The following is a 25953-nucleotide window of genomic DNA, read 5'->3' as shown; positions in this document are numbered from 1 at the left end:
CACTATCGCTATTCGCTTTCGTCATGGTAATAAAGCTAAGCTGCTTATATATATGTACTAGCAAAAGAAGGTCTCTCTCTTCCTACAACTTATACTTTGTCAGATTTTATATGCTAACTGTTCTAAGGGACTCCCCACTTATTTAAGTTGAATGAATTAGCCTTATGGCTTTTTTTTTTCGGGAAAATTAAAAAAAAAATCTTTAACACGCTTTGCTATGATTATGCTTGAATACAGACTTTAGGCCACCATTGTCCATTGTTGATTAGCTTAGTGAGATCCAACTAATTAGATTGTTTAAGAAATTTGTGCACCGATTAGTTAACCCTGGGTATGTAGAATTTTTTATTACCAAATCTCCCCTCAAGTTTGATAATTGGAATCACCGCCCTTGAAGTTTTCAACATGGTTGTGTGTAGATTACTTCTAGTAGAATCTTTTTTTTTTTTAAAAAGGCATAAAAATGTGTCGAATACCTATGCAGTTACTTTTAATTTCTAAATTTTATCTTTATATGAATCATTACTTCAAATCATTTCAATCTATTTTCTGAAATTGAATTATTTTTCAAATTTGTCCTTTATAACTGCATGGGTATTTTAAATATTCACATGCCTTTTTTTTAGATATTCATTGTAAGGAGGTTTACTTGCAACTGTATTATAAAATTCAGAGCAGGTGATTGTAATTACCAAACTTCAGGGAAGGTTTCAATAACTTATCCTATTTTTATTTTATTTATCTAAAAATAAAAAACCATTGTAACTGCCTTGTACTTAGTGGTAGTCACGCTTAGCCTTCTGAGCTTTGTTTTGCAAATTACACAAAACCCCCTTAAACCCAAATAAATAATACCAACTGTCTTTGGTCATGTGATGAGAGTCTTCATGCAACATAAAACTATTATTTTGGGTAAATTTCAGAAACTTCCCTTAGAGTTTGGTAATTGTAATTACCTCCCTTGAACTTTCTGATAAAATTGCAAGTAATTCCCCTCTTTTAGAATCTTTTAACAAGAGGCACCAAAATACTCATTCAATTACTTTTGAGACTGGCTTTTACAGGAAAAAAAAAGAGAGTGAGAGAGAGATTTGAGAAAATTTTTGAGTGATTGATACGAAGGGAAAATTTAGAAAATAAATCAATTATTTCAGGAAAGATATTTAAATAACTTGAGAAAAATTTTGAAAAATAAACATTTTAATAATCTATTGCAACCTCGCTAGAAAGTTAAAAAGAAGATGATTGCAACTACCAAACTTCAGGAGATGTTTTAGCAACGGTCAATTTTATACACCAAGGAGTCCTCTTAAAAAATATTAGACTACAAAGCTCTTTCTAGGTTTCTCTTATTATCCATCTCTAAGGATCGAAGACAACACTCATTCTTGCATCTTCTCTGCTATCTTTTCGCCAAAATGAAGAGTAAACAATTGCTACTAGAATACAAACAGCTACTACTTGGCCTAGAATATCCATAATAGTAAATAATTGCTACTAGAGGTGTACCCACACTTTTGTAACACCCGTACTGCAGCGGGTCGTGCCTGTCCAATACGACTACTTTAGTGGGTTGTCTCGGTACAGCTCATGAATTGACCAAAATAAGCTAGTCGTTTATAATTTAATTGCTGAGGGAGGGATTTTGGTCAATTGCAAAACTTATTTATCGCTTTACCTGAAATGCCCCTAAAGTAATTGTTATACACCTATAAAACAATTATAACCATGTTGAGTCGTGCCATGCATAGCAGAAAAGTCGTATTGCGTTGTAGGCCAAAATCCCTTGGCCCAATCTAGCCAGGGGGTCATGCCGTGCCTACCGCTCCCTATCACGATAGCTAGCAGGTCGTGCCAGAAACAACCCAATCTGTTTTGGGTTGTGTCGTGTTGGTTCATGAGCGGTTTAAAACTCTAATCAATGTTTTTGAATCGTCGTTGGTCTAGATGGATGGACCATTCAATTAAAAAAACGTTTAAGCAACCGGTTTCATATCATCCCTAATCTGTTCTTGGGTCAAAAACTGTTGACTTTATTAAAAAATCGCTGACCCGAGTGGTCAAACTGTTAATTCGTTTCACCCGATCAACGATTCACAATATAAAGTTGCAGAGAAGATAATTCAGATATAAGATCCAGTCAGAGACACTAATTCAGATTTGGGATTTAGCACAAAGCCACAAAGTAATGTCCATCACTATAAAAATGGTATTTGTGACAAAATAAACGGATGAATTTTGCGTCACTATAAATAGTTTATAGCAACAGACCATTGATTTGACTCCACCAATCTGACTCTATTATAATATTTATTAGTTTTAACAAATAAAATTTATATAATTATACTTAAAATTATAAAAAAAATATATATTCTTTATATGTTATAATATATATGAATTTATATATAAAATAAATTTTATATTTTATATTTATACTAAATTATTATATATAAAAAATTAAAAAGTAATTAACTTTTTAATTTCTTTGTATTTTAAAAAATTAAAGTGCAATTAGATTAATTCCGAATGTGGTCCAAGTTTGTTAGAATTGGAGTTTGAATCTAACATATTCTAATTCAATCAGATTTCAGATTAGATTCAGATGCAAGATTTCAACAATCGGATTGGATTCAGATTTTGCTGAATCTGATACATTTGTGGCTCCTATTAATTAACAATCTGTCACAAATTAAAATCACTAAGGGTTGTACCTAGACTAAGCTTAAAATCACTGAGGGTTGAAATACCAACCCATTCAAACTAATCAACTGGTTATGGGTTATAAATTACTATATACATAAAATGGATATAAACATTGTGAGGCAATAATTGTTCATTGAAGTGATCGATTTTGTTTTTCTTTTTATTGATTTCCGGTGACTTATACATGAAATAAAAATATACATGTTATATAAAAAATATTATATAATTAATAATATTATATTTTATTTTGTGTATATAACGTTTCGAGATCTATACATTAAGGTGCCTCGCCCCATGTTGGGAATTGTCAATTATCAGAGCAGGAACTTCATGGTTTCCATTTACTGTTTTTTGAACCCCAAACATTATTCCACGAAGGGTGGCTATCTTAGAATTTTATAAAAGAAAAAACTATATGGATTTTCAATTACTGTTGAACCCATGGTTTTTAAAACCGACTCAGAGACTGAATTGATCAGAGGTCCGATTATTGGGTCAAACGGTCCAACTGTTTGAACCGAATGATCGGCCCATTTTGACAAAAAGTTAAAAATAAATAAATAATGGTTAAAACTGTTTGATCGATTAACTGTCCAGGTCAGCAGTTTGCTGACCAAAATCAACGATTTTAAGAAAAATTGGTTTTGGGGAAAATCGAAACCGATCACCTGACCAGTTTTCGGTTTGATTGTCCAGTCCGGTCCGATTTTAAAAACCATGGTTGAACCCACAATCAAATTCGAAAGTAACTATGACTGATAAACATATCCGTTAACAATTTTGCACTAAATTGATAATTTTTGAGAGTTTAGATAGTTCATTGACACATTTTGAAGTTCAGATGCTAAACTAAGAGTCTGACACTAGTCCTACTAATATGGAATTTTCCAAAAAAAGAAAAGAGAGAAAAAATCCAGTAGAGCACTCCGGATTCAGTGCGTTTGGACTCGAAGAGATTTTCTCTTTGAGCACATTAAAGTTTTGACACGTCATTCAGTGCTTTACTAACCATTACTTACAACCGGCTGAAATTTTATGAGTGACAAAAATAATTTTAAATAAAAATTGATAGCAACAAGCCTTCGTCAACGGTGTTCAACCTACAACAGAACGGTGACGGGCAACACGGCGATTGTAAATTTTAACAGTAGCAGCAACGGTGTTAGCGAAAAAATTCAAACATCAAGAATATTCAAAGGAAAACTGATATCTATGTCTATGGTTTTTCATCTTTCCTTCTTGAATGCCGATGATAGAATATTTTTTATTTTCTTTTTAAATCCATCAAACAGTAATGTTGTATGAATGTTTGGAAATTCTTTTCCTCTGTGTCTATTGAGTATTTCTTTTTGGTTTTTTTGTGCTATTTTACATTTGTTGTTTGAATTAACCTGTATTCGTTGTTCAAAAAACTCCAACCATTAATGGGAAGATAAATTCTTCTTGCGGTTGTAACTTTGGATCTGCAAGACAAACCCAAGACATGAGGCTGTCTTCTTCTTCTTCCATGTAAATGTTCTTCTTTATACAGACAAAAAAAATCTAAAGCCCTCACATTCTCTTCTCTGTTCTCATACTTAGACCTTGCTCCCTCAATCAATAACAACTGTAGTTTACCCTTGTTTTGGCAAGCCAAATGGAAAAATGAAATAAAGATAACTAAAAATAGATAAGATCTCAATATCAAAAGAACCGTTCAAGGGTGCTCTGTTCTATTATTGTTTCATTTTCCTCATCCATTTTGCTTACTTGAATCACCAGCAACGATGGGATTAAATCAAGGAAAATGATAAGCGAGAGCCAGATTTTAGCGTCCGCAAGAGGTGCCTTGGCCTTAGACTTCTTTAGTCCGGGTAATTCTACCAAGCGGTATCTCGATATGGTACAATAACATTTTCGTGTCAGTTCTGCAAGTACTCGGCTTAGGAGCAGATCCTGAGCGAAGTCAAGCGGCTGATGCATCAATACCCAGATGAGGAACTGAGCATAAACATGACCCGCCATAGCCTGGGTAGCGCGCTAGCGATGCTAAGTGTTTATGACATAGCAGAGACGGGCGTGAACGTGATGGAGGACGGCCAGCCGGTTCTGGTGATGATTTTCTCATTCTTAGGACTGAGAGCTTCAAGGTGCGGGTGGAGAGGTTGGGGGTGAACGTTCATGACATGGTGCCAATGGTTTCAGGTATACTGTTCAACGAGCACCTGTCATAGTTGATTCATCAGATGGCACAGTGATCGTTGTAATGTTACTCACCTATCGGAATAGAGCTCTTACCCCACGAGTACTCTTTCTTCATCAATTTTTTATTTAAAAATATTTTATTAGTCATAAAGCTTCAACCGGTTGCAGGTGATGGCGAGTTGAGCACCGATCGACATGTGAAATTTTTAATGGGCTCGAAGAAAAAATCCCTTCCAGTCCAAACGCACTGGATCCGGAGTGCTAATCACGCCAGCTGGGTCAACTCTCTAGAAAGGATAGTAGAATGAAGGTAGTAGTAGAAAATCCGGACTCTCCCATGGAACCCATAGAAGTCCAGTCTTGGCCGCAGCAGCAAACTCAATTCTATAAAGACATCTCTCATCTTTCCAACTTCATCCATCCCTACAATTACAGAAGCAGCATGGGCTCTTCCCATAATCTCTTTATTACCCTGTTAGTTATTCTCTTACTCCTACTTTCGTGTTCTTTTTTAGTTGCTTCTAACCACCCATGCCTTGAGGATCAGAGCTTGGCCCTTCTACAAATGAGCAAAGCTTTTCCATATATTGTTCCTCTGTCTCATTCTATTATTCTTCTGCTGGTAATATCAGTTCTTGGGCGATCGACAAAGATTGTTGTTCGTGGGATGGCATCACATGCGATAGTAACACCGGTCATGTGATTGGCCTCAACCTTACAAATAATTGCCTTTCTGGTCGTCTTGATTCCAATAGTAGCCTCTTCCACCTTCTTCACCTTCAAAAGCTCACCCTCACTGGGAACGATTTCAATCTCTCTCCAATTCCTTCTGAGTTTGGAACTCTCACTAGGCTGACCCATCCCAACCTCTCTGATTCAGTATTTTCTGGCCAAATTCCAGTAGAAATTTCACAACTAACAAATTCCAGGCACCCCGGCTTCAGAACGCTTATCCAGCACCATTCAACCTTGAGAGAACTCAACCTTGCTGGAGTGGACATGTCGGCAGAAGTTAACTACGACTGGGCTCAAACCGTCTCTTTGGCACTCCCAGAACTTCGTGTGTTGAGCTTGTCTAATTGTTCACTCTCTGGTCCAATTGACGCCTCACTTCTCAGCCTCCAGTATCTCTCTGAGCTTTATCTCGACTCCAATAATTTTTCATCCACGGTGCCTGATTTCTTAGGCAGCATCACTTCATTGACATCCTTGCATCTCTCCAACTGTAGATTTTATGGGGAATTCCCAAGAAACATTTTCCAACTACCGAAGTTGCAATCCCTTCTTATTTCATTCAACCCAGAGCTCACCGGTTACTTGCCAGAATTCCCTCAAAATAGTGCTCTACGTTTCTTGGACGTCCATTCAACAAAATTGCATGGTAAATTACCCCATTCACTAGGGAATCTCAAGTTCTTGATTGAACTGGATCTAAGCAATTGCAGTTTCAAAGGGCCAATCCCTCCTTCTGTGGTAAATCTTACCCACCTCGAATCCTTGGATCTTTCATCAAATCTATTAAGTGGTCAAATCCAATCTTCTCATTTTTACCTCCCATCATTGCTAGAATTGTACCTCTATGCAAATCAATTCACTAGCATAGTTGAGGAGCCCCAACACTCAAATTATTCCTTTACCTCTTCTTTCTGCTTTGATTCATCCATCTCTCCTTCTCCTTCTGTTTCATTGTTGGAGGACCTACAGTTGAATAACAACCAGTTGAGAGGGAAAATCCCAAGGTTCATCTTCCACCTCACATGTCTCTTAAATCTCAACATTTCTTCCAATTACTTGAGTGATGTTGTAGACTTCGACATGTTCAACGCGACCCATCTTTCCTTGCTCGTTCTTGCAACATTTCTGAATTCCCAGATTTCCTCAGGTACCAAGAGACACCATTGCATATAGACCTTTCTAACAACAAAATTAGTGGCAAAATACCCTCATGGATATGGAAATTTAGTCTACAAACAATGAATCTTTCCCACAATCTATTAACCGGAATAGATTTGGTAGGACTTGCTTCTAAACGTCCACTTCAAATGTTCGTCCTTGATCTTCACTCCAACCAAATCCAAGAGGAGAGTACATCAGAAAATTACTTCAGTAGAACTAATTCCACATCACTTATCCTAGGAAACATTTCCTCCTACCTTCTCGGAGAGAGCTATCAAGGTAAGCCAACAGTATTTTCAATTTCCGACAATAAACTCACTGGAAGAATTCCTCCATCAATTTGCAATTCTAGTTTTCCCAACATTTTTGATCTATCAAACAACCAACTTGGTGGCAGGATTCCAGAATGTCTAACCAACTTCAGTAATTCGGTTGTACTAAATCTAAGGGGAAACAACTTTCATGGAACCATTCCACAAAATTTCATAACCTAAGGTCTTTAAACCTCAATAACAATCAACTAGAAGGGAATCTACCACGATCTTTGGTCAACTGCAAATCACTGGAGGTGTTAGACCTGGGAAACAACTTGATAAATGACACGTTCCCTTCCTGGTTGGGTGGCCTACCTAAATTGCGGGTTCTAGTACTACGATCCAACAAGTTTCATGGCTCCATTAGAGGCCCCCCGAGAGCTGAAAATGGCTTCCCAATGCTGCATATCATCGATCTCTCCTTCAACAGTTTTACAGGACATTTACCATCCAAGTACTTTCAATCTTTGAAGGCGATGATTGCTGTTAAAAGGGACAAGTCTTCTTTGAGATACATAGGGGACTCCTACTATCAGGACAGCGTCAAAGTTACAATCAAAGGGCTAGAAGTTATGTATGGACGGATGATAGAGATGTTCACCACGATTGATCTCTCTGGCAATGCATTTGAAGGGGAGATTCCCCAGGCTTTAGGGAACCTCAAGTCACTCATGGTGCTCAATTTGTCTAGAAACTGTCTTGCAGGCCAAATCCCATCTGCATTGGGGCACCTTACACAATTGGAGTCGCTGGATCTCTCAAAGAACAAACTCTCTGGACAGATCCCTGTGGAGCTAGTAGATCTCACGTTCCTTTCAGTTTTGAATCTTGCAAGGAATAATCTTAGTGGGAGTATACCACAAGGCCGCCAGTTTGGTACATTTGAAAATACTTCATATGCAGGAAATTTGGGTTTATGCGGGCCTCCATTGTCAAGGAAATGTGAATTAGATGATGCAACAACTGTACATCAGAATTCAACATCTGAGTTTTCAAAACAAGAAAAGGAGGACTTGGCAAGTATAATACTTGACTGGAAATTCTTGGCATTGGGATATGGAAGTGGAGTTATAGTAGGGGTCATCATTGGATGGCAAATAATACCAAACTGGAGAATTGAAGCATTCTTTAAACTTACATCAAGAAAGAGGAGAGTGCACGGAGGAAGGTAATGAAGTTGTTGTGGCTTATATGTTTGCTTGTTTATGGTGTATTTAGGTAGTTTAATAAGTCGTTCTGAGATGGAGTTTGAGTTACATTAGGATAGAGCTGTAGAGCTTAGTTAATTAGATAGAGTTTTTACGTTTATCTATATATCTCTTTTACCTTTCTCTATTGAAGTTGTAAACTAGTTGGGATTTAAAGCAGAAAGAGACCTTTGAAAATCTCAATTGAAGCAATCAAGTAACCGAGATTAAGTCTGACCTAAGCCCTATTTTTGGGTTATGTATCGACATGTTAGAATGCCAATTTATTTGCAAAGCTTCTAAGGCTTGAGGAAGAATTCCAGGAGGAGCTGGTTTCCTTCAAAACAACACAAGAATCTGTTGTTGTTTCATTTAATATTTTTTCTTTTTTTTTTTTTTTTTTTTTGAGAGAGAGAAAGGTAGATTATGCAGGCATGAGGGGAGATATAAAGTCTGTCAAGAATTTTCTTTTGCAGTAGCTCACATGTGGTTTCATTTAATATTCCTATGTCATTTCTCCTCAGCTTCAGAAATTCTGCATGCATTAGCTCTTTATGAAGATGATGCCTCTATTTCATCAACCTAAGGAAGAGTTAGATGAGGACTATACAAGATAATCCAAACACAACAAATTGAGCTATCCACATATGTAACCCAAAATAGTTGAAACATGAAATGAATTGAATGAATTATATTATCTTTTGCACTTTCAGAGAGCTTAATTTCTTAATACAGTTTATACTGCACACTGATCTAAACAATGAATTATGCAGACAAAAAGCTCTCTACAGTTGATTGGCATAGGAAAAAAAAGGAATGATCCATTCACATGAAATCCCGCCCATAAGCAAGGGTGTGTCAAACTGATCAATCACCTTTTTGGGACTGAAGGCTCTTGATATCCATCAGAAACCAGAATGGTTGTTTCTTGTTCCAGCTTTTGTCCAAGAATCTGAGGAGGGAAAAGGTGTTACGATCCGATCCATTTGTCCCATGTTGGTAGTATGGGATGCTAATGTGAGGTATCCCACATCGGTAGAATGGGATGCTGTTGTGGGGTATTTATGTGCTTGGGTTCCCTCCCTCTAACAGCTAGCTTTTAGGGGTGAGTTCTCCTAAGGCACATAACAAAAGGTAAATAAATATATTAGCTCAAACTTTACTAAATGAAGCAACTGAAACAAAGAAGAAGATGAAGAAGATAATACATGTGCTACAGATAGATGGTGTCATGATGCGGCAGAAATCTTGGAAACAGAGGAACTCTCTTCTTCCCAGCATCTTCTGGCACCCCGAGGATCATCTCTAGTGCTCTACTGAGGGAGGGAACCCAAGCACATATATACCCCACAACAGCATCCCATACTACCGATGTTGAATACCTCGCATTAGCATCTCATACTACCAACATGGGACAAATGGATCGTAACATCTACCTAGCCACTTAGAACTGTAGTTAACACTAGCCTCGGTGAGATACAAAATGATCTGATGTGTTGGTTTTTGTTGAATACTAAGGTTCCGAAATTCCATATCTCCAGAGTTCTTTGATCTTTCAATTCTTCTGCTGGTAATATCAATGCTTATTACTAGTACAGCACCAATAGCCTCTGCAGCCTCTGCAACCTCGGGACTAACAGTCCCCAGACCCAAGACAACAACGATTGGGCCTCCTATTTTTGTTGTGTTCCAAACTGCCCCACGACCTATGGTAACACCATAACCAAGTAGGCATACGTTTTCTCGAGGAGCCCTTGTATCAATTCTTGCAACAACATGCACGGTTGTGCGCCGCTGGCCAAGAGTTGGGGCTCCCATATGGTCGATGGGAGTCTCATGCATTGAGGAACGACCTTTCCCGTCACCTAACATAACTCCAACTCCAACAGTTTCCTGTACCTTGCTGTGGAGTTTTATCTTCTCTGACTTACAAAACTTGCATTCTCTAAACTCTACGGTGTAACAGAATATAACATCGTCACCATGTTGAACTTCAGTTACATGACTCACACCTCCACCAACACCTTCAACAACGTGACCAAAGATGCAAGGGAAGAGATCCTCAGGATGTGTGCCACTCCAAATATAGGAGTTGGTGTAAAAGAGAGTAGCAGAGGGTACCTTCATTCGGACTTCACTGGCCAAAGACGAAGTCACCTGCATGTCTATGCTCATTAATGGCTTGTTTGGTTCCCATGCAATTGCATCCTCACAGATGGTGATCTGACCTTGGATCACCATGAATAGTAAGCACCAAGTGCTACTTAGCTTCATTCTCAAGTGGAATCTTGGCACTACATCCATCCAATAGAGCCAGATGGTAGAACCCATGAAAACTCCCATCCTACATTGTTGAACACCCTCAATTAATGCAAATAACTAAATCAGAAAAGTAGGAGAGTGTCCTTTCTTTTGGGCCTCCATAATCCATATCATTGAAGACGTCACGGACCAGCTCTGGAAACCCACGACAAACGTAATCAGCCATTACCAAGTTCTGCAAGACAATGTCACTGAATTTCATTTCTTCAATTGTTTCAGTGGTTGAACTTGCATGGCCTTCTCCCTTCAAGTTATTGATCATTCGGTTGCAGAAAACCACACTTGTGTGATCTTGGCAGGTTTCTCAATGCAATGACCATGACCAAGGTCACCTAAGGGCATGGTTGATGCTGCCATAGAAGAGACGATGACGTCTCTCATGCCCCTCATAACAATTCCCTTATGCTTCCGACACCAAATCTTGAGAACTAACATACATCCACACCAAATAACTTGACGAGGGCACCCAGATCACTGAATCTACCCATAACAATGTGCTTGTGCTCATAGTTGCAATAGGGAGATAGTGGCACCATCTCCATTGGCGGCTTGTCAATTGTCATTACGCTTCACCCTGTATTTAATTCAATTAAACTGAACCTTCTTGAAAGTAGAAACTCGGATTGAGTGATAGAGTGAGTTCAGAGGATGTCTTCCCCAGAGAAAGCAAGACAAGAGAGGGACGAAGAGTAAGCAGTTTGAGTTGAGTCCAGGATTGGTGTTGGTACCTGGTGGGAAGAGGAAGAAGGAATGGGACGTAGGGCTAGAGTTTATGCCACCGATGGATGCGAAGTAGGGTTTTGGGTTATGCCAGAGGAAACTAGGTGTTTTGACTCTAGAAACAGAGGAGGATAGGAAACTCCAGGGCGGCCCGGGAACACCAAGCACCATTACTGGTGTGGTAAAAGGACTGCAAATAGGTGGTGACAAGGAAGATGAGAGAGATGGGGAGAATAGTACTTGTGAAGGTGCTAAGATGATGAGGGAAGCTTCGTCGGTTGTGTACCTCTGAAACACCAATCGAAGGTGAGAGTTGGTTGATCCTGTGTTCAATCTCTGCCAGGCGAACGAGGTTTCTCTCCTGGTTCTTCTCGATGCAGCTGAGACGAGCTTCAAGGCTTGCCATCCGTGCATCCATGGATCAGCTGGCTCTGATACCAAATGATACTAACCCTTCCCGTTGCCGGAACAAGTTTGTATCTGTCCTCGAGCTGTAGTGCTGAAGCACCGCTCAAAGAGGGTTTCAGCAATCACAAGATCACCAAAGAAGAAGAGAAGATGAGTTTAATCGTCCAATATCACTTTATTTCAGTATTGATTGATTATATATGGGAAGCCGCTAGAACTGTCAATCATGCCTAATGATTACAATCATGGGTCATGATAATCTGCAACGATGATTACTGTAATGATTGTTATAACAGTTTGCAGCCTTTGATATTCATCCTTCATGATGATTAGGACGATGGCCACGTAAAGGCTCGTATCATAATCCGATGACTTGAGCCATGGTTAATCCTTGCTCAACAGGCCATCCTCCTCCAATTCCATGATTCTAAAAACCAAATCTATATCTCCGGCGGCATGTTTTATGAGATGAAGGTTCGCCGGAGTTTTGCATGCCCCGACGTTGGTTCTTGGGAGATTCTTTGATGGCTTTCGAAGAGAAACAACCCATATCGAGCAAAAGGGAAGAATGATGGTGAGACCAAAGTCAATGGAAGGTGTTAATACAGTATTCAGTCATAACTCGTAAATGCTGAGCCCATTTATATTCACCACTTGTCTAACGTGGTCAACGGGATTTCCTGCTTCCGATGTCAAAGCTCGCATGGCACAGCGCATCATATGTAGGACTGTCAACGGGTCGGTTCTAGGTCGAAACCTGATAGAACAAGTCCCGAATCGAAAAAAAAAAATCATGGACCCGGAATCGGCCCAAATCCTATAGGCTATGTTTGGTTTGAAAGAAAAAGTAGGAAAAATGAAGGAAAATGTAAGGAAATTCATACACGGTTTGTAAAGGTTTTCCTGACTTTTCCTTCTTTTCCCTACTTTTTCCTTCAAACCAAAAACAGCTTATAAGGTATGTAGTTTTGGGACCTAGAATCTAATGGATCGGTTCTTGGGATAATCGGGTTCAATCCGATAATCCAATTATAATAATTATTTTGAAAAGAAAAAAGATAATAATATCCCTATTATTAAACTAACAAAGAAATTAAAAGTAATCAACTTTTTCCCCAATTTCAAGCGCGCATAAATTTTAAATTGTAAATTATTAACTATCAACTTTCTATTTACATTTTGAAGATTAATGAGCTAAAATGGGGATGGAATCATAAATTAAAATATGTAGAACAAGAAGAAGAAATGTGGGGATGACCAAGAGAAAGTGAGAGAAACCCTATTGTTTTTCTTGAAATAAAATAAGAATGGGGGGATGATCAAAATGGAGTGGGGTCCCTGTTTTCCTCGGAAGAAATCGAAGGAGAGAAGGGCACTATTGGTATCATATGAAACTATGAACAATGGCAGAGAGAAATACATACCTGTGTTGTGACTCACTGACTTTGTGCCTCTGTGAGGAGAAAACATGGTGAGGCCTAAACCATGAGAGATTGTTGACAGACGAATGGACGGACGGCGTCGGCCTTTCATTCTCTGTTCAGCGTCGGTCTTTCTCTGTTCACAGAATCACAATTCGTTGTTGGCGTCGGAGGGAGATCGGCGCTCGGCCTTTCTCTCTATTTTCCCAAATTTCAGACTTTGCCTTTCGATGGGAAGAAATGGAAGGGGCAAGCATATGCGAAATGGCATTTTGGTAGGGTTTTGAAAGAAACCCTGCCTAAATGATCATTTTAAACATATTTTGTTTCAATATTACAACAGGTATATAATTATTAATTATTAATTAATATATATTTAATAATACATATATAATTATAAATAGACTCAATTCGGGTCCTAACCGGTTCGGGACATGGTGGACCCGGTTTCGACCCAACAATAATTGGGAAAATATATTTGGAACTAGAACCGATCCATCGAGACAAAATCTGGAACCAGAACCGGTCTAATCGGTTCAAGTCTATTGGGTCAGACCCGGCCCATTGATAGACCTGATCGTACTTGCAAGTCAGCCTCACTATGTAATTTTGCAGAACTGGAACCAACCTCACAAGAATTATTAAGGACCCAAAATCAAACCGGACCTGATAGAGTCTGTAATTGTAGACACTGAATTGAACCAATCAGATCTTGGGATAATTAGGTCTGACTTGATGGATCAAATTACAATAAATTTGACAAAAATATTATATATAATATTAATTTATTTAATATACATAGGTTGGGTTGGGTCTAAATCGGTTCAGGATTGGGTGGAACCAGTTTCGATCTGCTAAAAATTAGGACAATATATCAAGAATTAGAACCAAAACTGACCCAATCGGTTCAGGTCCATCAATTCCAACCTGACCCATTGATAGCCATGAACTTTCAATTTCAATAGTAACATTTAACGACCCTTAACTCTCAAAAATAGACATTTGGATCCATTTGTTAGTATTCCGTCAATTAAACATTACATAATGTCAAAAACACCCTTCTCAAGTATTTTTTAGATCATTCTATGGAGTAAAATCATTACCAAAGAATTCTGTCATCGAAAAGTTTGAAATAGACCTAAGTGTCTATTTTTGAGAGTTCAAGATACTCTCAAGTGTTGCAATTGAAAGTTCAAGGTACCTATCTTTCACTACCCCAAAGTACAAGGTACCTATTTGTCATTAAACCTGTTCATGGCTCGGGCTTTGGGCCTAACTTTACATTGTCTCGGGCTTGGGCTTTGGGCCGAACCCATTAGAATTTTGACAAAAGCCAAGCATGAACCCAGCCCATGAACAGATCTATCTATCACTACCCCAAAGTACAGGATACTAATCTCTCTCTTTTTATCTCTTGATCTACTTCCCCACTAAAAGCACAAAAAATCAGCACAAAGCGTTAATGAAATCGTCGCCGCTAAGAAAGATAGACGTCAGTGGAGCAAAGATGAGGGGAGTGGTCCATGTGGTAGGGTTTTGGCAATGTTCAGGTGGGAGATTAAAATGGGAAGGATGAAAGTGTGTATTGGGACACGTCTCTCCACCCAGTGTTGTTGGTAGGTGGTTGGAAGAAATTATGTTGGTAGAAGATCCAGACCCGGGACCGGGAGAGCACTCCCCACCCCCATGGGGATGTACGCATACGTCTACATACGTGTGTATGTATGCATACGTCTGCATACGTTATAAAAGAATATAATTATATATTTTGATTTTTTAATATATTATAATCAAATAAATAATTTATAGTATATATATTTCGTGATCACAATTCGACCCTAGTTAATCTTCTCCCTTTTCTGGGTTCTCTGGTTCTCTAAACATTGTTATCCATTCATTAAAAAGTAATTTTAATTAAGAATTGAAATACATATTAATATTGTAAACACTTAAGGTATGGCATAGTGGTGGAGGTATAGTCATTTTAAGTTAATAACTAACGTTCAAATCCCTTTGTCCTTATGTTTATACTTTTTAATAGACAAATTTAGTGGCATGTCAAATTCAAATTCGAATTTAAACATTACATTTAATATACTATTTAATTGTATATTTAAATGTGATGATTAATTAAGAGCCATATAAATCAAATTTGAATTTGAAAATTTTGTTAAAGAATGCAATCTACACAAAGAATGCAACTTTGGAAGGGATGCTCTTGTTCTAGATTATGTTGCTAGGAACTTCTTGATTATTGGATCTAGCCAAATAACTGCATATAAAGCTGCCTGAGTATTTATCAGTCCTTTCCCAAACCCATACCTATTTGTCTGCTCTATTAAAGCTACAATAATTCTGTCATAGGATCTAATTTCCAATCATTTAACATTCCTTCTAAATTGAGGTTTCCATACAATATTCCCAACAATCCCTCCAGAACCTGCATGTAGCCATATGCTTGAAAAGCAGCTCAAGTCTCCCAAGTCCCAACCCATATTTCTCACACCATACTTAAACCTGAATTACCCTCTTCCATTGTTCATCCTCCTATTCACCAAACCTCCAAAACCATTTTCTTAAAAGATCTTTATTCACATTCTTCAATCTCCTTATTCCCAACCCTCCACTCCTTATTCTTCCAATTAACCAGATAAAGTTTCTTCTCCTCCTCCCATCCCTTCCATAAGAAATACCTATGTAAGCTGTGAAGAATCCCACATAAAGTTTAATGGCAGGTATAAGATCCCTTCCATAAGAAATACCTTAAGAATAAGGAATGCCAAATGCAGCCTTAAATATTATTATTTGAAATGCAGTCATTTTTATTTTCTCCATAATATATTATTTATCCATGACTCAAAGAACTTTGGAGAGAAAATAGAGTATAATTTATAGATATAAATTACCAAATTTACATACAAAATAGTTCCAACACATAATATAATTCTATTGGTCTGACAACAATGGCTTTGAGTCTTTGACCATGTAAATTGAAACTATCCATCTGACATGAAATCTGATGAAGGAAGATTTGGCCCGACCTCTTCATTATGTGACACGTGGCAGAAACGACAGCTCGGCAAAAGGGGCCAAGCCTAGGCGGGAACAAGGGGACACACCGCCGAACTGATCCACCTTGTAACAGCTCGGGATACACTTCGCCGAACTGACCCACCTTGCAACAGCTTGGGATACACTTCGCCGAACTGCCACCTTGCAACAGCTCGGGACACACTTCGCCGAACTGACCCTTGTAATAGCTCGGGATAGACTTCCCCGAGCTGACCCACCTTGTAACAGCTCGGGATACACTTCGCCGAACTGACCCACCTTGTAACAGTTCGGGATACACTTCGCCGAACTGACCCGCCTTGTAACAGTTCGGGATACCTCCGAGCTCAAGACCGCCTCACTCAGCACTTCGCATCATCTTCTGGGCACCAAAGCCAAACAAGTCATACCATGCTTGACACTAGGGAAGTCCGTGCCCGAGGGCACCACGCCTAACTGACTTGGGATCTGACGTTTGGCAGCAACACTCTAAACAGCCACCTGCCAACACTCTAAACAAGGGCCTTGGGACGAGTACACGAAGTGACTATAAGAGCCCCCTGCCCCCCGACAACGGAGGTATACAAACTTTGCGCTATCTGGTATTACCTTGCTTTTGAAGGATTCTAACTTGAGCTTCAGAGCCTCTACACCAGGTTCCCCCCGGAGCTTTCCCATCTCTTCCGTTTCAGGTTCCCCCCGTTCAAAAGCAAGGCTGCAAACAGCTAAGACCAGCCGGATCGCGCTCCATCAAAATCCTTTTTAACTTACTAGAGTGTATTGTACATCAACAGCAATCAATTTCTCTTGATTGGTATAATGATCCACTGTAGTAGATAACTTGCTGTTACTAATAACATTTTGTTTCACATGCTTTTTATTCCCTTTTTGTCGTATCATTTTAACGCATTTTTTTCCCCGAATGCTTTGGAAATTTTCTCTCTGCAGCAGGAGAGAGCATTGGAAGCTCGGGGAGGGTTTAGTTACTTTGTGTTGAAAAATGTTGTACGAAGAACGCCAATTTATATGCAAAGCTTCTAAGGCTTAAGGAAGAATTCCCAGAGCTTAATTTCTTAATGCAGTTTATACTGTACACTAATCTAAACAATGAAGTACGCAGCCAAAAAGCTGTCTACGGTTGATTGGCATAGGAAAAGAAACAGTATACAGGAATGATCAATGAAGTACCGCCCATAAGCAAGAGAATGCCAAACTGATCAATCACCTTGTTGGGGCTGAAGGCTCTTGGTATCAGAAATCAGAATAGTTGTTTCTTGTTCCTGCTTTTGCCCAAGAATTTGAAGAGGGAAAAAGTAAATGAATGTATATATTAGCTCAAACATATAACACCTAAATGGAGCAATTGAAACAAAGAAAAAGAAGATAATACCTGTGTTACAGATACAATCATCATGTGGAAGAAACCTTGGAAACAGAGGAACTCTCTTCCTCCCAGCATCTTCTGGCTCTACTCCTTAGAAAATCGACTCCCAAGGGTCACCTCCGGTGCTTTACTGAGGATGTTTGCTGATATATACCTATCTTCGTCCATGTCGCATATATTAAACGCATCAACAAGCACCATTAAGCATAGCTCAACTTGTCGGATTATTGTTGTAAAATATAATAAACGGAAGGTAGAATGGAACTTATCAGTCAACGCTTTCCAAACCCGAAGTACAGCATTGTTGTAGAGTCGTTGTTGAGAAAGTGAGAATTGTAGTGAGTAGGAGGGTTGATCATGCCACTTGGTCACTCTCCTTAAAACTGCATTTGCCCCCTATGGAGCAGTCGGGTGAATGTAAATCAATTATCAAGATAAAATAGCCCATAGGCTTCTACTAGGCGTGCACTCACTTTCCAAACCTGCGCAAACCACTTAGAGATAATGCTCAAAGATGGACAAATGACAGAGAAAATAAAACTATGTTGCGTGTACTAGTATGTGTCACTAGGTTGACCAGCACTCTATTTAGAGTGCTCTCAATCACTCAAATAGACATACAAATGTGTCTTTTCAGAGAAATGTCTCTTCAAAATAGTGCACCTATTTGAAGATACACAAACTCAAAAGCCACCAAAAAGAAAGACGTTTAAAAAATAAAATAAAATTTCAAAAGTTAAACCGGTTAAAACGGTTAAAGGATAAATCATTATGGTGTAGTGCGCCCGTACACACACATACCCACACCTATGACCCAACTTAACTCAACATGGCTTAGCTCGACGTATAGTGCTTTCCTCCTATGGATCCCTACGCATAGAGGAAGCAAGTCTACTATTATACTCAAGTGGGACAAGAGCCTTTTACCCACATGCAAGAGATAAGAGAGAAAAGACAAAAAGCAAAAGCAAAGAGGAGGGAAGTGAGATTCTGCAAATTTTGAATCTCCCTCCAACAATACCCCACAAGATTAAAAATTGCAAGAATAACTGGACAGCCTAAGCATCGAGGTGAGATAAATGTGACAAATTATGTTATAGAGTATGAATAGAGTGACTCCTTCAACCTTTTCTCTTTGTTGTAACTAACTAATCTACCAACCAACTCAACTCACTAATTCCTTAGTGGTTCTTTTGTTATGGAACATTTCAGCCTTGTTCCTTTCTTGGAATCATTAGTGTTTTAGAGAGTCAGTCCTTGGAGCTATCATAGAAGCAGTTGAATAAGAGTCTTGCACTCAACCTCCTCATTTTGCAATATAAGAATTAAATAATTGATCGAATTCAGATATTTATTGAATTGAATCAAGTCATATTTGAGTTCAAATTCAATTAGCTAACCGGTATGAATAGGATATCCTAATTTGACCAATTACGACATTTGATCTATTCGAATTCGGTTCGATTATGTTGCATCTCGATTTTGAAATCGGATTTTCAAATATTGTTGACACACCTGATGATAATGTCTAGTTCACTCTCTATCAATGGCTAAGATGGGATAAAAACATATTATTAGTTATTGTTTTCAAGAAATAAACTTGAAGAGAAGTAGGTTGGTTGGTTCTAGTTCTTGGACTAGGGATGGCAATTGTCTCTATCCTTAATCGCCAATGCCTGACTTCCTCGACCTAATGGGGTAGAGGATGGGGATTGTTTTGTTAGGGTAGGGACAGGGATGGGGATTAATAGGAATCCTCGATTGGGGTTGGGGTTGGGGTCGAGGTTGGGGATGGGGAATGAAGTCAATACCCTACCCCAACCCCAATGATATATTTTAAAGTTTTCTTTTATTTTAAGTAATTTTATTTTTCAAAAATTATGTTGATTAAAAATTTTGAGGACTTGGGTCCCATGGAGAATCCACCTCTATTGGGGGTTGGGGATGGAGGGCAATTTTTATCTCTGACAAAGATCAAAGTCGGGGATGGAGATTTATCTCTAAATCAGAATCGTGGATGGGGAATGTGATCCCCACCCCATTGCCATTCCAGATTTTAGATCCTAATAGCACTCTTTTAGCTTTCTCTTCAAATTAATTTTTTAGTAGTTCACACTCCATATAAATTATCACAGTGTACCAGAGAATGACCATGACCATCTTGTACTAAGTATGGAATTTGTATTCTAATCAATTTTGTTTGATTGCCATTATTTATATTGTAAATTTAGGTTAGTTTTTTATTTGATACTTTTTAGATGTAGATTTGTTATTTAATTTAAGAGTTTAAATCAAATTTTACTTATAAACAATAACCCATTTTATGTATCCTATGACATTATTTGACATGAGTTTTTTTAGTGAAGGTAATTACCATTAACTTTTTTGAGAGTAGAGGTGATTACCATTTGAAGTTCATCTTTTTTTGTTTAATTTTTTTGAGAGTGGGTGGACACATGCCTGAAAAAAAAAGTTTCTATATTGGAGTGGAAATAACCACTCTTCAAATATCAATGGTAGTGGACATTACCATTGACCTTTTGATACTCTTTCTTAAAAAAAAATACTATGCTATTTGCCTGAAAGAGAAGGCCTCCAATAGATAAGATCCCGTTCAATTTTGAATATCAATAAATCAAATTTGGGTTTACCTATCATCTATTTGCAGCCCTAACCCAAATAATAAAGTATTCTTCATGTTTCCATCAATACCCTATGCACATAATGCAAAATGTGGTGTGCCCATATAAGATTAAACCAGTCGTGGTGTGCCCATATCAAAATAAATTGCCCAAATGTGGCATGCCCAAATCATTTTTATTCGTTCAACATTTCAACTTATAAAGGACCATCCATTCTGTCTACCTGACCAAACATTAAAAGCTTTTAATATTGGAATTTATGCCAAAAGAGTATATTTGAGTGAGGAGTAGGAGTGTAGAGCTCCAGTCTCTTATCCACAGCTACTGATACTACAGTTGTATATTGGAAACATCTTCGTATTTACATGTTACTATTCACTGACGGGGAGATGTTCCCAATATACAGTTATGGTGCCATGTGAGTGGGAGATTCAGATTAAGGAGTGTAGGACCATAATTATTTATCTTGCTTACTATGGTTAGTAATTTAATATATAAGATAGCTTGTTTGTGCTTTCTAACTCTGAAATTAGAAGTCAGATTCATTTCAATCTCAACCAGCCACTCATAGTTTCTTACTAGATATTGCAAAGCCTAATAAAACTTCTTTTTGATTTGTGAGTATCCAAAGTTCCCACATATTAGTAAATTCGGTACTGTTGTCACCGTTATAAAGGTCAAGCAATAATGGATTTAAATTTTATTAGAAACAATTAAGATAAGAGAGTTTTTTTTTTTTTTTACTTTTATATTTTGATGATTTAATTTTGAAGTAACTAAACCTCATGTATGAGAATTAAAAGTTTTTTCCTTTGAGCATTCTTCATTTTTTTTTTCGAAAAATAAGCAATTTAGGATGTTTGTTCTCCGCAAAAATCCAAACAGACCTGTATTTGATCAATTACAATTACAAATGGACATGGAAAATTTTGACCCAGCCCGCTGTAATAAAAAAATGGGTTAGGGTCTCTATCTAGCAATACAAACCGGAAGGAGTACGCCCCTGACCCGACCCGAAAATAATTAAAGTTTGATCAAGTACAATTACAAATGGACCTGAAAGAATCGACCCAACCCACAAAGGCACAAACGCGACTTGACCCAACCCAAAAAAAGAGGGCTACGGTCTCCTAGTCCTATCTAACAAACCGAACTAGAAGGCAACATGACCCGACCTGACCCGAAAAGAATTTGGGTTCGATTGGGCCGTGGGTCACCTCTTTTCAAACTGGAATTGATCCGATATCCGAATATTTGAATTACTAGACCCATGTGAATTGGATAGATAAAGATGTTTTTTTTGTAAGAAAACGTTGATATGGTCAAAAACCAGCTCACCCATGCGGTTGATCCATTGATCCGTATTACCCGTGAGTCAACCCAAATCTGAATATTTAGTGTTTGGGCCTTCTACCGATCCGAATTACCCAGATCCGACCCGATTTTCCAGGCTAATTACAGGCACCTCACTGTGACGGTATATTCTTGCGGATTCAGATTTTGCAAGTGACTAAATTATCCCTTCACGTCTCGGTTTCTAATATATATGTTTTCCCGCTCCTCACCTCTTCCATTCACCATTTTACGGTTTTTCTGGTGACAAAGCGAGAGAAGAACGAAGAAGAAGAAGCGCAATGAAGAGATCAGAGTCACAACCTCTCATGTACGATCTCTTCCTTTCTTTTTCGTTGTGTTTTCCTGAACCTGAAGAGTAATCGTTAATCGGATGTGTTTTGCAGGAAATTTCATCGAGGGAGTGAAGACGATGAAGAAGGAATAGAAGTTGAAGAAGAAGCAGATGGAATAGATGATATAGCAGAGCGGTTTAAGTGTATGAGCCTCTCTAAGTGCGACGTTTCCAAACGAGGTATTCAACTGTAAACATCCATCCACGTTCCTTCTCCGCCTCTTTCTTTCTTTCTTTCTTCACCTCCTTTCCCTCTCAGTTCTCTGCTGCAAAGATTTCCACCCAAACAATTAAACCCACATATAGTCCTCTTTTTTCCTTCTTTCTTTTCTTTCCCCACCACAGTCCCTCACTTTTCTTGCCGGAAAATGTTAATTTTTCTAGGCCGGAAAACCAAGAACTTAATCCTTTCTTGACTGGAAATTCGTTCTTTATTAAGAAATTTAAAGCTACCCAATGAATTATCCGCTCTCTCTCTCTCTCTCTCTCTCTCTCTCTCTCTCTCTCTCTCTCTCTCTCTCTCTCTATCTATCTTTCTGATGAATGGTGTGTGCCATGTCAGGGGAGAAATACGGGCAGTGGAGGCAAGAGCAGAGGATACGAGCGGCACAGTTGGAGAAGCGGCTCAAGGCAAGGTGGGCACTGGAGGAGTTGATAGACGAACAGTTGAGAGGATTCGACGCCCACTACAACAGAGCCATGGTTCCCTCCAGGCTCAAGGAGGTAGCCCACCACCTCATGCCCAAATGGACACCTCCCTTGGAGATGGCCTCCCTTACATGGCTTGGCGATTGGCGTCCCTCCGCCATTCTCCACCTGCTCCGCTTACTCTCCTCTTCCTCTTCTTCTTCATTCAGCGGGAGAGTGTTGTCACGGTTGATTCATGAAACACGCATTGAGGAGGCTGTGCTGGACGAAGAGATGGCAGAGATCCAGGCCAACTGCATCCTCCACCTCCCTTTCATTGGCCCAAAAGCTAACAACAAGGGTACTGCCTTGGCGTCTGTGCAGTTTGAGTTTAAGAAGATCAACCGAGTCATCACAAAGGCTCAGCGTCTCAGGTCTCTTTCTCTCTTCCCTGTTTTACTTTACCAATAAAGGTTTTCATTTCAAGCATTCTGCCATGGGTAATTCTCAAATTTTCAGTAGGGGATGGATGGATGGATTCCATTTTCATGGACCCAGAAGAAGACTGATCACTGATGGAAAATGTGTAACAGGTACAAAGCACTGGAATTGGTGGTGAAGAAGCTGTTGAACCAGACAGATGCTGCTCAGTTTTTGGTGGCCTTCGCTGGGATTCAAGATTCAGTCCACCGGTTTGCTACCCAACAGAGGCTCCGGAGAGGTCCTGTCTCCTTGACCATCAAGGACTTGGGTATATAATATTAGCAAGCATTAATTTGCAAAGAGAGGATCCAAAGCAAAAGGAAATGCTGAGAATTCAAAAAGAAAAAGTATAGAACTGATTATTTGTTCATTGGTGACATGCAACTTGGAAATTGCCACTGAGTATTAGTTCAGATTTTGCAGATTTGATGTATTTTGACTATCTTGGTGAAATGTAATAACTAAAGAGATGTGTCTAGTTCACGAAAATGTGCAGATGAAGGCAGCATTTCACACAATTGCACTGAAACGGAGTAATAGGAAGTTGCAAGAGGAGCAATTTAATGCAAAAGAAGAGCCAACTCTGATTCCCAATGCTTAAAGCAAACAAAGAAGGGAAGTAATGTATCATCATATATCAGTATCAGTATTACTGGGGTTCAGTTCATCTCAGTTCCCAAGCTTCCCACGATACAAATATCGAAAAGCTAAGAAGAAATCGAATAGCCACTACAAAATTTTGTGATTTTGCCTGTTAGGTTCTTAGAAGTTCTAAATAATCATCAAATTAAACCAACAATTTTGAAACTTTACCTTTCTTTTAGATGGATTGTGATGTAACCGTTTTCGGCCACGTACCAATGTTTTGTGATGTAAATTTTTTTGGCTAAGTACCTCGTTATTTGACCCGGTGGTGGCGTGCCTTAGTGATGAGCTACATGGTGGTGAACTGCCTATTGGCGAACTGCTTGGTGGAGAACTGCCTGGGGGAAAACTGCCTGGTGGCGAACTGTCCGGTGGCGAACTGCCTGGTGGCGAGCTCCCTGGTGGCGAACTGCCTGGTGGCGATCTGCCTAGTGGCGAACTGCTTGGTGGCGAGCTGCTCGGTGGCGAACTGCCTGGTGGCGAATTGCCTGGTGGCAAACTGCTTGGTGGCGAACTGTTTGGTGGCGAACTGCCTGGTGGCGAACTGCCCGATGGTGAGCTGCTCGGTGGCGAATTGCCTAGTGGCGAACTGCCTGGTAGCGAACTGCTTGGTGGCGAATTGCCTGGTGGTGAACTGCCTACTAGGCGGCCAGTGACTTAGAGAATACTGGAGCTCCCTAGTGCGGCGCAATCCGATTGCCCTCAGCATGAGGTGGTCTTTTTCCTTTGTAGGCAGCGAGAGCTGAGGGACTTGCGAGAACTTCATCTTTTCCTCCTCTTTGTAGGTGGCGGGAGCTAAGGGACCTGCGAGAACTCCATCTTTTCCTCCTCTTTGTAGGTGGCAGGAGCTGAGGGACCTCCGAGAACTCCATATTTTCCTCCTCTTCGTAGGTGGCGGGAGCTGAAGGACCTGGGAAAACTGAATTAGATGTCCCGGGGGTATTTTCCCGGTGGGGGCTCTCTGACGCTTAAGTTAGCACTCTTATTGTAGAGAGCTTTGAAGATAATATGAGAGTGCTAGAGAGCAAGGTTACTTCCCTTTTTTCATCCCCCTCCCCTTTGGGGGGTGAGGTCTTTATATACCGGAGTCCTCACGAAAATGTGCAGATGAAGGCAGCATCACATAATTGCACTGAAACAGAGTAATAGGAAGTTGGAAGAGGAGCAATTTAATGCAAAAGAAGAGCCAACTCTGATTCCCAATGCTTAAAGCAAACAAAGAAGGGAAGTAATGTATCATCATATATCAGTATCAGTAGTACTGGGGTTCAGTTCATCTCAGTTCCCAAGCTTCCCACGATACAAATGTCGAAAAGCTAAGAAGAAATCGAATAGCCACTACAAAATTTTGTGATTTTGCCTGTTAGGTTCTTAGAAGTTCTAAATAATCATCAAATTAAACCAACAATTTTGAAACTTTACCTTTCTTTCAGATGGATTGTATCCTCTAATATCCATGAATAGCTAATACAGATGCTCATTAAACCTTGACCAACAACTTTTAAGTCACAATATTGCAAAAAGGTCAAGCCCTAATACAACGAATTCCTCACTATACCACTGGCCTAGAAATCTGCTAGATCACTAGCTTGTCACCTAACTCCTATCAGAATTTTTCAGTAAAAATCTTATTGAGGGTCAATAGCCATGATACCTGAATTATAGAAGAGACAAGCTCTGGTCAGTAACAGTCTCTGGTAGACAAGGACTTAAAGCCCCTCTTTAGTTCTCAGTAAGATTTATTAATTAGAGATAGATAAAATTTCATAATTTGCACAGAACCAAATAAGAATTTCAAATCAAAATTCCACATTGTTCAACTATTTCATTATTTGTTGAGCCATAAACATGACTGGTTCTTCTCCATGTTGTTCAACTATTTCATTTAGAAGCATAGAACACAGAGCCAAAGAACCTGAGTGACAGTAGGATCAATAAAAGAGTAGGTTTGATTCTCCATTGAATCAATCTACTAAACATGGTCAACTAACAATGAAATAAACAAATCTCTATACCTCCTGAAGCCATTGCCACTTAATGAGTCATCTTGCTCCTTTGCAGTTCAAAGTTTTTTTTTTTTTTTTCTCTAGCCAATACTTTGATCGACTTAGCAGAGACTGTATTTATCTCTTTTAGTATCAATTATCAACTATTATTCTCTTACACAAGATGTTGATGGACACGTCTCTCAAAGAAAAACAAGAAGTAGATTGCTCCATTTATCCAAGTTCCAGATTTTCAGTTCTAAGTCCAATTTTTTAGGTCCGATAATAGTTGAG

The 25953-nt window shown here is 39.1% G+C and overlaps 2 protein-coding genes and 1 pseudogene across 4 annotated transcripts; 2 read left to right on the top strand and 1 right to left on the bottom strand.

Annotated features, from left to right (window-relative positions):
- Positions 1-4728: 4728 nt before the first annotated feature.
- LOC148869460 (receptor-like protein 7) lies at positions 4729-8518 on the top strand. The gene is given in 4 exon segments (XM_088969911.1): positions 4729-4846; positions 5435-6685; positions 6688-7266; positions 7269-8518. Coding segments are annotated over 4 exon segments (2949 nt in total). The 3' UTR covers positions 8270-8518.
- A 414-nt stretch (positions 8519-8932) lies between these two features.
- On the bottom strand, positions 8933-13447 carry LOC148869459 (alcohol dehydrogenase class-3 pseudogene; annotated as a pseudogene). Of its 2 annotated transcripts, none has more exons than XR_016106994.1 (2): positions 9493-13447; positions 8933-9399 (listed from the first exon to the last, which is right to left on the bottom strand). The product of XR_016106994.1 is annotated as an alcohol dehydrogenase class-3 pseudogene, transcript variant X2 (transcript). The 2 variants fall into 2 exon arrangements; XR_016106993.1 differs by having other exon boundaries at positions 8933-11825; positions 13159-13447.
- An 8264-nt stretch (positions 13448-21711) lies between these two features.
- On the top strand, positions 21712-23518 carry LOC148869458 (seed dormancy control protein). Its single transcript, XM_088967401.1, has 4 exons — positions 21712-21895; positions 21972-22099; positions 22482-22980; positions 23140-23518. Exons 1-4 carry the CDS (start codon positions 21867-21869, stop codon positions 23303-23305), a joined length of 822 nt encoding a protein of 273 aa, XP_088823527.1. The 5' UTR covers positions 21712-21866; the 3' UTR covers positions 23306-23518.
- Positions 23519-25953: the final 2435 nt, after the last annotated feature.

The sequence above is a fragment of the Nelumbo lutea genome, chromosome 2, assembly GCF_056320005.1.
Source record: "Nelumbo lutea isolate HS-2025 chromosome 2, American lotus-T2T, whole genome shotgun sequence".
Classification (NCBI taxonomy): Eukaryota; Viridiplantae; Streptophyta; class Magnoliopsida; order Proteales; family Nelumbonaceae; genus Nelumbo; species Nelumbo lutea.
This window is presented reverse-complemented; position numbering and strand designations above follow the sequence as displayed.